The 17,371-nt window shown below is 32.6% G+C and overlaps 1 protein-coding gene across 1 annotated transcript in view; it reads right to left on the bottom strand.

Moving 5' to 3' along the window:
- The window catches only part of LOC108739593 (nuclear receptor coactivator 1), a 368,290-nt gene extending 362,252 nt beyond the window's left edge, over positions 1-6,038 (bottom strand). The window contains exon 1 of the mRNA XM_018473572.1: positions 4,956-6,038. Coding sequence (XP_018329074.1) covers positions 4,956-4,984 — 29 coding nt within the window. The 5' untranslated portion in view covers positions 4,985-6,038. The remainder of the gene's footprint in view (positions 1-4,955) is intronic.
- Between the last annotated feature and the right edge of the window lie 11,333 nt (positions 6,039-17,371).

The following is a 17,371-nucleotide window of genomic DNA, read 5'->3' as shown; positions in this document are numbered from 1 at the left end:
ATGTTCGGTCCTTGTTAATTGTATATAATCATTGTGTATAGTCATTGTATATATTTTTGTAATATTAAGAAGACGTGCTGTAAGTTAAGTTTTATATTTATATTAGTTTACGATAGTTGTTAGTTTGTACAAATTTTTATTATCACTTTGAAGATATTTATTCATAGGCACGCCTGGGAATTTCTTTGAACTGGACATCAACAAACAGGGATGGTTCGCAAATGTACAATTACCTACTTTCACAAACTTTTGCAATCACCCGCTGTGTCGGCATCTTCTAATTCAAATTCAATATTTTTCAGAACCGAATGGGCGTTACCATCTCTGTTTGTCGAAGGGCGTACCTACCCCTCTATATGTATATATTAATTGTACCAATTCATAAACGAGAGGACAAGTATTTCAACCTTTGTACCAAGAACTCGTAACTTGAACATTTCAGTGACCATTTTTTGCAACTTGTATTTTTTCTGTACTTGTTTTAATTAAAACATAGCTCACGGTGTTGATGTGTTTATTTTGAAACACCAACACCGAAACACATATAGTATGTAACTTGAAACGAAAATTTTTTTGAATAGACGATAGAAGCGGCCAAAGACCGTATAACGTTCCTTAATGCATCAACCGTTGGTGGTACGTATAAACTGTACTGCGGTTTTCACGGGTCATTTATTCGAAAAAGCCAAATGCAGTTCACACACGACAGCGACGGGATAAGTTTCAGACAACGCATCTTCTTTCAGATAACTAAATGGAACTGAACGAGTTAATTGCCGTATGAAGCCAGCACAACAAACACGTCAACCAACGTCCCTGCTCCGACACAAATCCTTTTATATACCTTCTTAATTGTTTTTTCTTCTGATACAGCTTGGGCCCTTTATAAGTAACACAACTAATTTATTTTGTAATCTAGCTCTTAATTAAGTTGACCTTCTTTCATGATTTATGTATTTAACTATTGAAATAGTTTGTAGTTAATTACCGAGGTGTTCACTCATTCAAGGTAATAAATTTTCCAATTTTTCAGTGATTTTTCCCGTTTGAAAACTATTGTAAAATGTTCTGACATTAAAAAAAATAATTTCAAAATTATTTTAAAAAAAGGCAGTAAAAATTTTTTTTCATAATTAATTTAAATTTCAACAAAATACGAAGATATTAGATCTACTTTACTTTTACCTAATCGCAAAAAATGCACACGGGAATTTAGTGCCTTTTAAGCTTCATTCGTTACATTAACATTACTTGTGGTTGTGGGTGAAAATTCTGGTAGGTAAGTTGACTCGATAATTTTGGAATTTAAAAGAAAGAAAAGAAGCGCCAAAATGTGCCCGAAATGTGTTACGTAAAAAAATAATAAATTCAAAAAACTCAACTTTTGTGATTAGGTCATTTTTATGACGTTTAATTAGCTCCACAACATCACTTCATTAAAACGAAATCAATTGTACCGTAATGTGCTCAAGATGTGCTGAGTATGTGCCATTAAAAAAAAAATATTTACTTGAAAAATTTTTATTCAGAGATCCTTTTTGAGATGTTTAGTTAGCTCTCCAAAATCACTTTATCAAAACTAAACAATAGCTGTAATGTACTCGCAATGTGGTGTTGTGTGCCAATGTGAAAAGAAAAAATATGTATCTGATTATAAATTTTCAATTTCTCTTAAAAAATATTAAGTCTTCATTAACACTTTCTCTGCGTATCGATAAGTGTGCTGCGATAAAATAGCATAAAAATACTATGCTACAAACCATTTTAAATTATTAAATATTCTGCAAGGAAAATCTACAATTGTCGGATAGTAAATGTGGAGATTATTAATTGAAAACTGTAGAATCGTCTGTTTCGCGTATCAAATACCAAAGCAACCGATTAAATCTAAATTTTTTATTCAAATTTTTTTTTTACTCTGGCACAGAACAGCATTTGCAGGTACATTACAGCACAATATGTTTAGTTTTGATAAAGTGGTTTTGCGGAGCTAACTAAACATCACAAAAAGGATGTTTCAATAAAAATTCAATTTTTCAAGTAAATATTTTTTTTAATGGTACATAATAGCACATCTTGAGCACATTACTGCACAATTGGTTCGGATTTAATGAAGGGATATTGTGGATCTAACTAAACATAATAAAAACGACCTAGTCATAAAAGTTAAGTTTTTAAATTTATTTTTTTTTACGTAGCATAGCACATTTTGACACATTTTTTTTTCTTTCAAATTTCAAAATTGTCGAGTCAACTTCTTGGGCATAGCTAAATTCCTTAATCTCCTAAAGAAATAAAATTTAAAAAAATGGAGTTTTTAATTTCACATTTCGGTTGTAATCATCGTAATCTACCCAGTAGTGACTTGTGTTTTTAAAAATAAGTGAACGATTGAGAGTTGCAAAAAAACAGGACTTTTTTACATACTTTTACCTCGTCCTCGAAAATATACCATCAGAGTGTATTCTATTTCCTCAAATATTGTTGGATATTTTATTTGCAATGAGTATTTAATAAGTATTAATTAATTACGAATAAAATAAAAACACTAGGAGTTTAAAAATAATTTATTATAACCACTGAAGAAGGCACAGTGTCAAAATAATTAGTGGTTATAATAAATTATTTCCAAACTCCAAGTGTTCTTATTTTATTTTTAAATATGGAGTTACATTACTCCATAGATTCAATTATTAATTACGATTAGTGAACGTCATTTAAAAGAACAATATTTCACACAAAAAAAATGGCGACATATTACTTGATACAATTCAAAAAGTATTACAAAACATGAACATTTCGTTCAAACAAATAAATCTTATCAATGAAAAGTTATTTTTAAACCGGATTATCAAATCGTGGAGGGCAGAGGGTATTAAAGTTCGTTCAAATAAATGAGCCAGCTTTTCATACATGTAATGTATCGCAATTGCAAAACTTCATTAATCGTGTTGGTATGTACATTCGATTCTTCTACGCATATTTTTCATATTATATGTAGGTACCCGACACAACATGCACACAGACAAACTTTAGGTACATCCTAAATTTATGTCAACACTGTTTACCTCTTATATAAAAATAATGTGATAAATGTGAATGTTTGATTACAAGTAAATGTTGACTAATAACGCAGGCACATATTCTTCGATTAAAGCTAAAATTGTACGATGCAATATAAAAAAAAACGGCGAGTCGGACTCACGCACCAAGGGTTCCATGCAAACTTGCAAGTATGTACAGCCCATTTCAATTTGTTTGAATTGTGACCTTGAAGAAATCTGCGCGAAGATAGAAAGAATACACACTAGGTGTGAGCAAGACAGAAATAGTTGGAACAAGCTTGAACGAGCAGAGCTCTCGATAAGCGGTTTTAGAAGATCGGCTAGAACTGTACAGTATTAGACAAAAATGTTTACCAATTTCTTAAAACAAAAATGTATATAAATTAACAATAGAAAACAAAGCAAAAGTTTTACAGGTGTGTAGAGCATTAAGTTAATTCACTTGTTATTATTTTTTGCTTTTAAATAAATAGTAAACCAAATAAATTCTCTGAGTCTGGTATCCTTAATTTTTTTATTAAGCAGGGCAGCAGGAAGAGCGTTGTGCACTGGTTCAGAAACCCGTAAAGCTCCCCCCGATAACCATTTGGTAGCACTATGTCGCAAATCATAGATATTTTTAGGTTCATTCAAAAAACAGTGATTTCTTAATAAGTAATTAAAAAGTTAGATGTTTAGTAATATAAATCTAGTTTTCAGAGAATGTATTTACATATAGTAATTAAGACTGTTATTGACAATTTAGTGTTATTATTTTCAAATTTTCATAAACTTTTAATTGGAACCGTAACTTCATTAAAACATGTTTAAAAGAAAATTAATCGATAACGTAGTTTTCATTAATCTACTTTGTCAATTTTGACAAGGTACTTAAAAAGAAATAATTAAAGAAAAGGATTATAAAGGAATCAATAACAAATAAAATTTCAAGTATCTCCCGAATAAACAAAAATAATTGAAACCATTACTGTAACGACATTTAAATGCACCTATGCAATAAAAAAAAAAATTAAGAATGATTTAGAAATCGATATAATTAAAACCCGCAATTGCCAAATAATTTAAGACAATAAGACCAGCAATCTGGGACGATTGGTGTCCAGGTGCTGCAGAACTTCCAAGAAAAAATGGATGTTTCTATTTTTGCGACTTAATTCCTAAAATTTATTAAAACAATAGTATATTGTATCTGTAGAGGTACACCACACTCTACACTTGACGCTAATGTGCCTATAAAAAATCGTCCACATTAAATGGATTCCTTGGGTTTTGATACGTCAAGGTATCTTTTGCATTATTGAACTGGGACGCACGAGGTAGTTCTGTGCAGTATATAGAAAACCTTCAGTGGTTTCTGTTCTGTAAACATTTAGACAAGTCACTGAGCTGCATTGAAACAAGCTAATTAATGTATTTTGATTTCTCGTAAAAGTTGGCAAGGCATTGCTGTTTTGTGGAGTTGTGTATTGACCTATTGTAAGCACTGATTCTTAAATTTACTGGTTAGTACATTCAGAACGTCTGTTTCATTTTATCATAAACCGCCACTACCAACATAATTCTTAATTATAATCAGATACCAATTGCCCAGAAGGAAACGTTGCTATTTCTTCACATATAGACCTATTTACCTACAACGCTTCTTAGTAAATCATATTCTGTACGTGATATTTTAAAAAAAGCACTAATACTGGGGAATTAAAAACTTTGAAATGATAAGGGCCGAAATATATATAGATTGAATTAATAATAAAATTATTATGATCCATTTACAACATAGGTATTAGGTGTGAATCTTAATAGCTTTTAATACCTACGTAATTAATTTTAAAATATTATTATGTGACACAAATTCTTACGAACTCATTTCAAGAGTAAATTTTCACCTACCCGGCATTTTCGGCGGTCCCAATGGGCATGTGGGAGACACTGGTTGCTGGTGCAGTTGCGGCTGCTGGAGGCGGCAGGAAGTCGGCGCGATCCAACGACGGTAACAGTAGTCCCGTGGACCCGACTGCCGCCTCGGCCGCCGTTGATGGATAGTCCTGGTTCAGCAACTCCACGGCAGCAGCTTCGGCTGTTTCTCCTGCAAAGTCCGCTGCCGTGCCTGCACCTCCTTTACTCCACGTGTAAAACACGGTAAAAACTTTTTAAAACGTTTAAACTCCGAAAAACAAAAACCAATCACTAGCACGTAATCACATTTAAAACTTATGCACAGAAACCTGCCGGTAACACAAACACACTTAATTATTAGAACAATAAGTTTAATTTCATATGTAACGCGAAAATCGAACCTGTTGTTAATTCTTTATAAGACTGTCATCACTTTTTTAAAGGTATCTACAAATAACTGGCCTTGTGTCTTGATGACAAATTATACGAAAACGGAATGCGATCGTCATATGCATCTAGAGAAAACATTGAACTTCATATCGTACACAACAAATATTACTTAAACTTTCAATCTTTTCAACAAGAGAATTGAATTACTGTATACAACGTTTTAATAACAACGTCGATGATTTCATTTTCACCGTTTCAACATAAACTGCATACGCACGAAAATATCTTTTTGGTAACAAAACTAAGCAATCTCCAACAAACATGTTTCCTTTATCACAGTTACAACGTTATGTTCTTACGATTATTTCAAGTTCTTTAATCACTTGTACTGAGTCAGGTGTAGAATTAACACTGTCCAGTACAACATACGTTCTACGTACAGATAAATTCTTCGATTTCAAAAAGAAAAGAGCGCATTTCGGTTTCCCTTTCGTTCACTGTTGTTTACTTTTAACTGACAAAAAATTCTAATGCACCTTTACACGCTAAGTACTTTTTCACATCTAAGGGGTATGTTGTTTTTCTTTTTTTTATTAAATTGGGCTCGTCGCAATGCTTTTAATAACGAAAACCGGTGAACGTTGTCGTCACTCCGTGCAACACGCGAAACCACCACGACGGCCTAAATACAACTGAGACCGACTGAATGGTTTCGCTTCGGTTGGGTAGAAGCAGTTGTCGAGGCGTTGCTTGTTGCGACGTTGCCACTTACATCGCTAGTAAAAACAGCAAAATGACAATACAGACAAGTTTTTAACATGTTTTTTTTTTTTTTTAACAGAAACTTAAAAGAACGAAAACGTACATATGCTTTACTGTTTATATACATTTTTAAGTATAGTTTGAAATACGGATTTCAAAGAATTAGAATCATTTGATAATATAAAAAGGCACATTTTCGTACAAAAACCGCGTTTTCAAGGACATGTTACGTAAGAAATCAGAAAGTTTCAAATTGAATCGACATTTTTCACATACTATAAACATATCTTGAATACAATACTTAAAGTCAAGACATTTACGTTAATATCATGCTAAAAGAAGTGCCCTTATTAGATGCTGTAGATATTTAAAACGAAAAATACGAAACTTTCTTATTAAGCACTGAAGTATCGAGTTCAAACGCCTACTTACAATGTCTTGTTTTACAACTAAAATGAAAAAAAAAGCACAGGATTTTGTTACACCTTTTTCAACAATTTAAACTGCCATTGCATTGAAGTACATCATTACAAAAATTAAACAAAATATTTTTTTAAAAGAAGAAGTAATTGAAAACATCTTCGTAAGTGTAGTTGGCGACAAAATCGGTAAAGGTACCTCCCATCAGAGACAAATTAGAGATAAATCATGATTCTCACAGATTAACCGATTAATTCAAAGATGAATTCTTGGGGTAATTGTTCCTACTTTCCGACAACGGCATTTCGCAGACCTCGTAGACTTCTCGGAATGGGATTTTTGCAATGAATGCGTTTTTTCAAAATATGTTCTATTCGTTTCAGATCCGAATTTCGTGCTGGTCACTGAAATCTTTGTATACCGACTTGGCCAAGGTATTCTGTGAGGACTCCCGCTACGTGCGGTTATACATTATCTCGCATTAGCACGAAATCCGGCCTATAAATGGAGCATATGGCACGACATAGCTTCCTAAGCAATCCCTAATGCATTGGTCATCAGACGTCAACGTCCTGCGTTCTAATAACAATAATGTCTGCCTGAGCAATAATGCAAAATGTGAGGAAACGGTTTGTCATAGAGCACAGCATAATAAAACGATCGTCACGTTCCACAGTAGTTTTTTTTTTCGGTAGAAACCTGGTCTACTGTCTGCTGGAAGTTGAAACCGTCGACATCATTGTACACCGTACTTTTCAGCAAATTTATGAATTCAGCAGCGTATCGTACATTGGTATAATCTTCAGTGAGAGTAACTGTATTAGCAACGTCTTCAGCCTGCATATTGAATATTACTGTCCGACCGAAAGTTCGGTTTCGGTTGAGTTTCGGCAAAAAAACGAGTTTCGGTTTCGGCGGCAAATCTGCTGAAACTACGACCGAAACCGAAACAGCGTTCTGGAGTTCTCGCGCTCTGCTCGGTCATGTTCGGCGCGATAAATTCCATCCAAGCGAAGTATACTATACTTACTCAAATAAACATCTCACCTAATTTAAGTATTTTTAAGGCGCAATTAAAGTATTTCCTTAAATGAGGGGTTGTTATGTTGATTTTGATTTGATTATCAATAAGTGAAAATGTCAAAGACTGCAGAGCTATGTGATTTAAAGATAAAAAAATAAAACTGACTGATTATAATAACGTTTTTTTTATTTTTCTCTCAAAGCATGATCCTTATTAGGAAGTTTCGGTTTCGGTTTCGGCCGAAACTGAGACCGTTACCGAAATTCGGTTTCGGTTTCGGTCGTAAAAACCAGTTTCGGTCGGACACTANCCGATTAAGATAAGTTACGAATCGATTAAATTATCAATTTTAAATTTTTAATAATTATTTTGAATTTTTTAAAAATTTCCGCCAATTTTGAGGCCTCTTTGCCATTGGGCGCGCAGAACTTTTGTTCTATGAGAGATATGATAAAAACTTATCAATACTTTTTTTGCGAAATGGCATTGTGCAAAACTTTTATTGAAACTTGTTTTCCATATCATTCATATTTCGCGAGATAATAGAATTTGCAATTGTTTTTGCGGATTTTCTCCCCCCTTATGCAGGGCAAATAATTTTCATTTACATATTCGTGTTCTTCATGAAATTTTCGATAAAATGACCCGTGTTTCAATCATTTTCTCAATTATAAGGTACTCTTCAGTCATTTTCTTCATTCGACTGGACTATAAGCGCCCTTGTATACGATATGAATTTTCAGTGATCGACTTATCCGGCGATTTAACCGGATGGACGTTAGACGTCAGACCCTTGCACACGATATGAGATTTAGCCCTATACTTGAGGTAAAAATGTCCCATCGGAGTTATGGTTGCCAAATGTATTGGGGATAGTCTTGGCTGATAAGTGATTTTAGTTATCGGTTATCGAAAACAAAGAAATATCGATAACTATCGATATATCCACAATTATTGATAAGTCGATATATCGACAACTATCGATATATATTTGATAATTATTGGTAGTTATCGATACGTTGATAACATTAAGCAACGGATAACTATTCACATGTATATAAGTACATAATTTTTAATTCATAGTAGATATTTTGTTTCTAAATAAATCCGTTTACCATAAGTATACAACTAATTTTTTTTGAAAGATTAGGCCGAAAATAGGATTGCGAATGATTTTACTGATGTAAAATCAACATTAATCATTTTATATCAAAAAATTTATAAACCCAATTTGTTTCTGATCTTTTACACATTGTTATAAGAAAACGAAATGGAATCCATAGTTTCTTTAGCTTTGGGTTCATCTAATAAGTGAAGTTTTTCGAAATCGTTTTCTAAGAGTTTTGGATTATATGCATTTATTAACACAATACAATATCTTGTAGTTTTCAGTTTTATACAGCTGGCGTACATCAATTGGATAGTGTTTTGCGACCTGTTTTGTCGTAATTCATAGAATTTCGTAGTTCCTTGATATAGTTAAGTGGTAATTTGGCAGATGCTGATATCAGTTTAGAACTGCAAAATTCCATGGACAATGATAATGAACCCGGAAAACAATATCGATTCAATATTTTAGACTATCCATTTCCAAGGAGTTTAGAATTTTTTAAGCTCTCTTCAGTTAAAGAATTAGAAGGCATTCATGGAGTGTTTCTTTGTTCCCTTTTTATATAAGCTTCTAATATTTTCAACTTTCATTCATTTCAAATAAATCACATCTCTGCTTATGACTTTACGCGTTATTTCCATCTTTACAACCTCTTGTTTTAACGTTGATGCTACTGTAGTAAATTGTAAAATATGAAAACATATTAGGCCACATGACCCTTATAGCAACCTGCCTGACAATTCGTATGTACAAATGCATGTGACGTCTAGTGTTTGTTTGGCCAATGTGTTATCAAATCTTTATAAGTTACATAGGTATACACGATATGTAGACATCTACATATGTAAAATGTTCAGGTTTAATAGCGCTGGAATGGGAACACCACCTAGCTGCATTCGCGCAGATCAAGTAAACGTGAGATATCAACAAGAAACTCCAAAATGATTGAGATTAGGTGCTAACCAAGAATTTAATGTTCCTTTTTAAATTACTTAAATGATTTTAATTTGGCACAGCATCTTAAACTTTTAAACAATCTGCTTGGAATCTTTTCCATTTTGCAAGCCATTTTATTCGAGATGAATATGAGAGTGAGATACATCAGTGGAATTTGGCGTATTAAACATAGGGAAAAATGTGGTAAATTGAGCGAATTCCATTGTGCAGAATCGCAACGACCGGCATCTATCTGCATATAAAATAATTTGAGCGAAAGCAGGTTAAGGTTGGCTTGACCACAATATAATTACGTACATCGAGATTGCATTTCCAGGGTTACACCAGCATTTATTGCAGCTGAAAATTTTAATACAGAGCAGAACGTTTGTTTTCCGCTTCATTTTTGCCCTAGTTTTCGGACTCGCAGTTCGTGCTTAAATTAACAATACTTCTCTTGTTCTGCTCTGCTGTTATACAATAATACGATAGGGAGCTAGCAAACAAATGACAATTTCTCACATAACGTTCGCTTTTTATTATTTTTTCATTCATGAATAATAATTAATCTGTTGAGTAATTACCATAGTCAAACTTCTGTCGTGTTGTCTTTTCCTGCTGCAACGATCTGATCCTAACGTAATAGCTGTTTTTGCTATTTTCTTTGATATAATTATTTGGTGTATTGCTACACTTCCTCTTTCGATCATGCTAGTGTAGTGCAGGTGGCATGTAGGATCCTGTCTTCAAGAATATCTATAGATATGTTTTAAGATTATGTGACTGGCACATTTGTATGTCATGGTTTTATGAAAATCAAAATTCTTGATTAGCAATCGCGAGAAACACTTTCCTTATTGTAAGAATTACCTGTTGATATTTACTGAATTATTGATATATACGCAGTTTTTGAGGGACTTTTCAATTGACCTGTTATATGTTGCAATCAAGATTGAAGTGCAATAAGTTATTAATGGCATCTGGTCTAAACTCGAACCATAATAGTCCAGTCAAATGAAGGAAATGGCTGAAGAGTACCTTATAATGGACAAAATGATTGAAACACGGGTCATTTTATGGGAAATTTCGTGAGTAACACGAATATGTAAATGAAAATTATTTGCCCTGCATAGGGAGGGAGAAAATCCGCAAAAACAACTGCGAATTCAATTATCTCGCGAAATATGAAAGATATGGAAAAAAGTTTCAGTAAAAGTTTTTCACAACACGAATATGTAAATAAAAACTATTTGCCCAGCATAGAAAATCAGCAAAAACAATTGCAAATTCTATTATCTCGCGAAATATGAAAGATATGGAAAAACGTTTCAATAAAAGTTTTTCACAATGCCATTTTGCAAAAAAAAGTACTGATGACTTTTTTTCATATCTCTCACGCTTCCTTTGTAAATAAACATAATGCAAATGAATGGAAAATTTTATATTACAAACTGATAAATAATTCTGGACTAAATTGTACGATAATTGGCGATCTGGCTTTAACCGGTGTATTCTTATTAAAAATAACAGCGAAACTTACACACTCNTTTCTCTGAAAAGATAGTTTAATCGATTAAGATAAGTTACGAATCGATTAAATTATCAATTTTAAATTTTTAATAATTATTTTGAATTTTTTAAAAATTTCCGCCAATTTTGAGGCCTCTTTGCCATTGGGCGCGCAGAACTTTTGTTCTATGAGAGATATGATAAAAACTTATCAATACTTTTTTTGCGAAATGGCATTGTGCAAAACTTTTATTGAAACTTGTTTTCCATATCATTCATATTTCGCGAGATAATAGAATTTGCAATTGTTTTTGCGGATTTTCTCCCCCCTTATGCAGGGCAAATAATTTTCATTTACATATTCGTGTTCTTCATGAAATTTTCGATAAAATGACCCGTGTTTCAATCATTTTCTCAATTATAAGGTACTCTTCAGTCATTTTCTTCATTCGACTGGACTATAAGCGCCCTTGTATACGATATGAATTTTCAGTGATCGACTTATCCGGCGATTTAACCGGATGGACGTTAGACGTCAGACCCTTGCACACGATATGAGATTTAGCCCTATACTTGAGGTAAAAATGTCCCATCGGAGTTATGGTTGCCAAATGTATTGGGGATAGTCTTGGCTGATAAGTGATTTTAGTTATCGGTTATCGAAAACAAAGAAATATCGATAACTATCGATATATCCACAATTATTGATAAGTCGATATATCGACAACTATCGATATATATTTGATAATTATTGGTAGTTATCGATACGTTGATAACATTAAGCAACGGATAACTATTCACATGTATATAAGTACATAATTTTTAATTCATAGTAGATATTTTGTTTCTAAATAAATCCGTTTACCATAAGTATACAACTAATTTTTTTTGAAAGATTAGGCCGAAAATAGGATTGCGAATGATTTTACTGATGTAAAATCAACATTAATCATTTTATATCAAAAAATTTATAAACCCAATTTGTTTCTGATCTTTTACACATTGTTATAAGAAAACGAAATGGAATCCATAGTTTCTTTAGCTTTGGGTTCATCTAATAAGTGAAGTTTTTCGAAATCGTTTTCTAAGAGTTTTGGATTATATGCATTTATTAACACAATACAATATCTTGTAGTTTTCAGTTTTATACAGCTGGCGTACATCAATTGGATAGTGTTTTGCGACCTGTTTTGTCGTAATTCATAGAATTTCGTAGTTCCTTGATATAGTTAAGTGGTAATTTGGCAGATGCTGATATCAGTTTAGAACTGCAAAATTCCATGGACAATGATAATGAACCCGGAAAACAATATCGATTCAATATTTTAGACTATCCATTTCCAAGGAGTTTAGAATTTTTTAAGCTCTCTTCAGTTAAAGAATTAGAAGGCATTCATGGAGTGTTTCTTTGTTCCCTTTTTATATAAGCTTCTAATATTTTCAACTTTCATTCATTTCAAATAAATCACATCTCTGCTTATGACTTTACGCGTTATTTCCATCTTTACAACCTCTTGTTTTAACGTTGATGCTACTGTAGTAAATTGTAAAATATGAAAACATATTAGGCCACATGACCCTTATAGCAACCTGCCTGACAATTCGTATGTACAAATGCATGTGACGTCTAGTGTTTGTTTGGCCAATGTGTTATCAAATCTTTATAAGTTACATAGGTATACACGATATGTAGACATCTACATATGTAAAATGTTCAGGTTTAATAGCGCTGGAATGGGAACACCACCTAGCTGCATTCGCGCAGATCAAGTAAACGTGAGATATCAACAAGAAACTCCAAAATGATTGAGATTAGGTGCTAACCAAGAATTTAATGTTCCTTTTCAAATTACTTAAATGATTTTAATTTGGCACAGCATCTTAAACTTTTAAACAATCTGCTTGGAATCTTTTCCATTTTGCAAGCCATTTTATTCGAGATGAATATGAGAGTGAGATACATCAGTGGAATTTGGCGTATTAAACATAGGGAAAAATGTGGTAAATTGAGCGAATTCCATTGTGCNTTATTTTTCTCTAAAAACATGATCCTTATAAGGAAGTTTCGGTTTCGGTTTCGGCCGAAACTGAGACCGTTGCCGAAATTCGGTTTCGGTTTCGGTCGTAAAAACCAGTTTCGGTCGGACACTATTGAATATGTATAAACCAAGTAAGGCATCACTAAAGAGAATACCTACTGTGATGTGTCACAGGAAAGCAAGTAACAATGATTTGTTTCACGGCACTGCTTATTTCCATATTGTTTTCATCATCATCATAAGGTCGTCAGTCCTAAGACTGGTTGGACACGCACCTCCATTCTTTCCTATCCTGAGCTAACCCTCGCATTTCTCTAAAACTAGAACAACCTACATCCTTAACTATTTGCAAACAGTAATCTAATCTAGGTCTACCTCTATCCCTCCTAACTTCCGTTTGTGCCTCTAATATGTCTCTGACTAGACCTTTATGACGAAGGTGTCTTACTCTAACCTATCTTGCCTATTTCTTATTGACTTCCATAGAGTCCTCTCTTATCCTATTGTTTCTAATACTCCTTCATTTTTAACCTTCTCTATCCACGGTATTCTCATCAGCACCAGCACATTTCGAACGCTTCTAACCTTTTGTTTTCCGCGTCGCTCACTGTCTATGTTTCGCACCCCTACAGGACCGCGCTCCAAACAATTTCTAAATTAACCGTTCGCGAGCATAGAAGTGACTTCTTTTTATTGTTTTTTTTATTTATTTTATTTATTTATTTTATCCTCTGCTTTATATCCCTACTACTACTTCCGTCCTGACTTATCTGACTTCCTAGATACCTAAAATCGGCCACTTCTAATTTTTGGTCTCCTATCTTTATATTCATTTTTTCCCTATTTTTTCTTCCCTTGCATACCATCATTTTTGTTTTACTTTCATTTATTTTCATTCAGTACTGATTCCATTTAATTTAAAGCTATCTCTAACTTCTCCTTACTAGATGCTAATACTGCTATATCATCTACAAATCTAAGCATACTAATCTTTTGTCTTGACACCTAGCATAGGAAAAATATTTAAACAGAAACAATGCCAGAAATCACATTGATTGTACCAATTACTTGGATGTAGATTTTTGTTACACAAAATTTAGTTTCTTCATTTGATAGCAGATGCTATTTATTTTATTATTTTAATAAACGATAATGTTGATATTTTTTTGTTACACAAAACAAGACTAAATCAAAAATAAGAACCATCAAGGCGTTAATAATCAGTGGCATATGCCAGTGATTTGTAAATTGTCATTGTAGCCCAACTGTTAAAAAAGTTGGACAGGCTAGTATGTAGAAAGCTTTGTGGTTAAAGATTTTTCTAACTCTTTTTAAACTTGTTTTTATGACGACGTAATTGAGATAGATGCTCGAAACCTTTCAAATTGGCTATTTGACTGTTCCTTAACATACAATACATATTTATAGGTCTGTGGAAGCAGTGCAAAAAGAAATCGAAAAATAAATCCAAATCGTTATGTAGGCACTTTAATAATTCAGAATTCTAGGAAATGATAATAATCAAATACACAGAGGAACAGTGATTCGACCATACATAAGTAAAAACAAATGATAAGTAAACAAATGAATTAAAAATGATGAAGGAATTCTTATTACCTATTGTACAATCTATAACGACTATAGTTGACTCGTTCACAATTCCTTCCACCAAAGAATTAAACACCACGCCTTATTAATTTAAAGCGTGTGCTGATATTCCACTTACAATAGTAAATTCCCGAATATCTGCCTATGAAATTTAACAACAATCATAATTACTTAGGGAAATATAAAGAGTAATTTTTACAAATACGTTTAACGTGTAACATTTTTCGATAAAAATTGACGGGTGGGTGTTTAGTAGCAAGCACTCTCCAAAATCTTTAAAGAAATGGAAATCCTAGTAATTTGAAGCACCGCACTGCTATTAAATTCCTTCTTAAAAAAGGTAATCATCATCATCATCATAAGGTCGTCAGTTCTAAGACTGGTTGGACACGCACCTCCATACCTTCCTATCCAGAGCTAATCTTCGCATTTCCCTAAAAGTTCAACATCCTACATCCTTAACTATTTGCGAACAGTAATCTAATCTAGGTCTACATCTAATCCCCTTAACTCCTGTGTCTGCCTCTAATATGTTTCTGACTTTTTAGCTCAGGATTGGAAAGAGTGGAGGTACGTGTCCAACAAGTCTTAGGACTGAAGACCTTATGGAAAACTTGCATCATTATTCATATATGCAAATGGTGCTTTTTAACGAACAAATATAAATACGTATATGGATTTTAATGTATAATTGTACTTATTTATTAATAATATCAAACCCTACATTAAAATCCAAATGGCAATTTTCACGGTGATGTGATAATGACAATGTAAAACAACAAATATCTACATATATCAGTGGAGTAAACGCAATCAGAAGAGAAGCATCGTTTAGGAATGATTAGCAACTGCATAAAAACTTTTGAAATGTGTTCTAAACAGGTTAAAGTTCAAAGTCTACCGGTTGGTGTTGTACGCTAAATCTCTATTTGTTTATTAATAACAAAACTGCAAAATTAATTGTTAGTTATATCTCGAAAATTAATTAAGGAAAAATCATAAAAATCTAGGAGTCTTTGGGTATGCTGATTACCAATTTGATGTCAGATTTGCCTATTTTAGCGTCAGCAGATGTTCGGGGAGCGTCATTTGAGTCCTTAGTTAATAAATTTCTGTTAACTCTAATTTAATACACAAAATACGAATCATATGTGTCTTTTGTAAAATTTCTCGTTCTTTGGAATGGCATTATCAGTTTTTCCGTATAAATAAAGTTTAATAAGTTTTGCTCTTAAATTGTTAAATAAAAATAGGATTTCGGTAGACTTCTCACTACGTTATTCTAGCATACTTGAAAAATGTTGTTCATGAATGTCTACCCGGTTACAAATTTTTCCGAAGTGAAAACCTTCGTTTATTTCACTAAATCCTACATAACTCAAAACGACTCATGCCAGAATTACTATACATATTACCAGAGATATGATTTATTTGAAATCCTTCCATTTAAAATGCAAATACAAAATAAAAAATACCTATTTTTATTTTGCATTTAAATACTTTTTTCAGAAAAGCATTTAATCTTTTATTAAAAATACCTTCCAAACCTATTTTCTATTTGTAAAATGCAAAATACATTTTTGATGTTAAAAGTTTTGCTGGTATCACCGTTTATATAAAATGATGAATGAAAGTTGCTCACGTTGGACGTTTAAAGAGTTACAACCTTAAAAAGGGGACAAATAAACATTCCATGAATGCCTTCTGATTCTTTAACTGAAGAGAGCCCAAAAAAATCTAAATTCCTCGGAAATGGATAATCTAAAATATTTGATCGATATTGTTTTCCGGATTCAATATCATTGTCCATGGAATTTTGCAGTCCCAAACTGATATCAGCATCTGCCAAAACTTTTACATAAACACTACCTATTTGGATTTAGGCTCACTTGCGGGATTTCCGGAACTAGTACAGGGATTTAACTTCAATACTTTTTTGTCGCAAGTTTTAGAACGGGGTGTCATCACGTTTGTTTCCTAGCCCTGGTCAGATTACCTCAAACAAAAAAAAGGACCATAAAAACTTAAAATAAATTCTTGAGAATAGAGTTTTAAGAGGTTGAGTTTGCACTATCGTCTGTTTATCAAATCGAAATGAATTCTAGATTAAATTTTTTGTACTACAAACGTCAAATTTTCTAGAAATTACTAAATAACTCCAAAAAGATACCGTGCAGGCAAAAACTATGTTTAACAAATTGGACATCAAAATCGATGCTGAATTCAAGATTATAATAATATACAGGGTGTTCCTTTTAAAATAATGCAGCTGATGTATATTCGAAAGTCTGCCATCTCTGAAATTAATTTCTGTAGATGGATGATTTGACCAGGGACATTTTTTATTGGAAATATTTTCTTCCAATTGCAAGGGCAAGACTGCCAGAGACTAAGGCGCCCTTAATGGACTACCCTATATGTATATATATTTATATATATACGTACATCATTTTTCATTTATAGATATTGTTTCTAAATAATTCCGTATTCCATAACTGTTTATTTTTTTACTTATTTTTTCTTACAAAATATCTAATTTTAAAAATATGTATTTAAAAAAAATCACAATTACCAACATATCAATATTAATGTGTTTTAAAAAAAATGACTA

This window comes from Agrilus planipennis, unplaced genomic scaffold (genome assembly GCF_000699045.2).
Source record: "Agrilus planipennis isolate EAB-ADULT unplaced genomic scaffold, Apla_2.0 scaffold236, whole genome shotgun sequence".
NCBI lineage: Eukaryota > Metazoa > Arthropoda > Insecta > Coleoptera > Buprestidae > Agrilus > Agrilus planipennis.
Note: the sequence above shows the minus strand (reverse complement) of the source record. Positions and strands in the feature narration are given on the sequence as shown.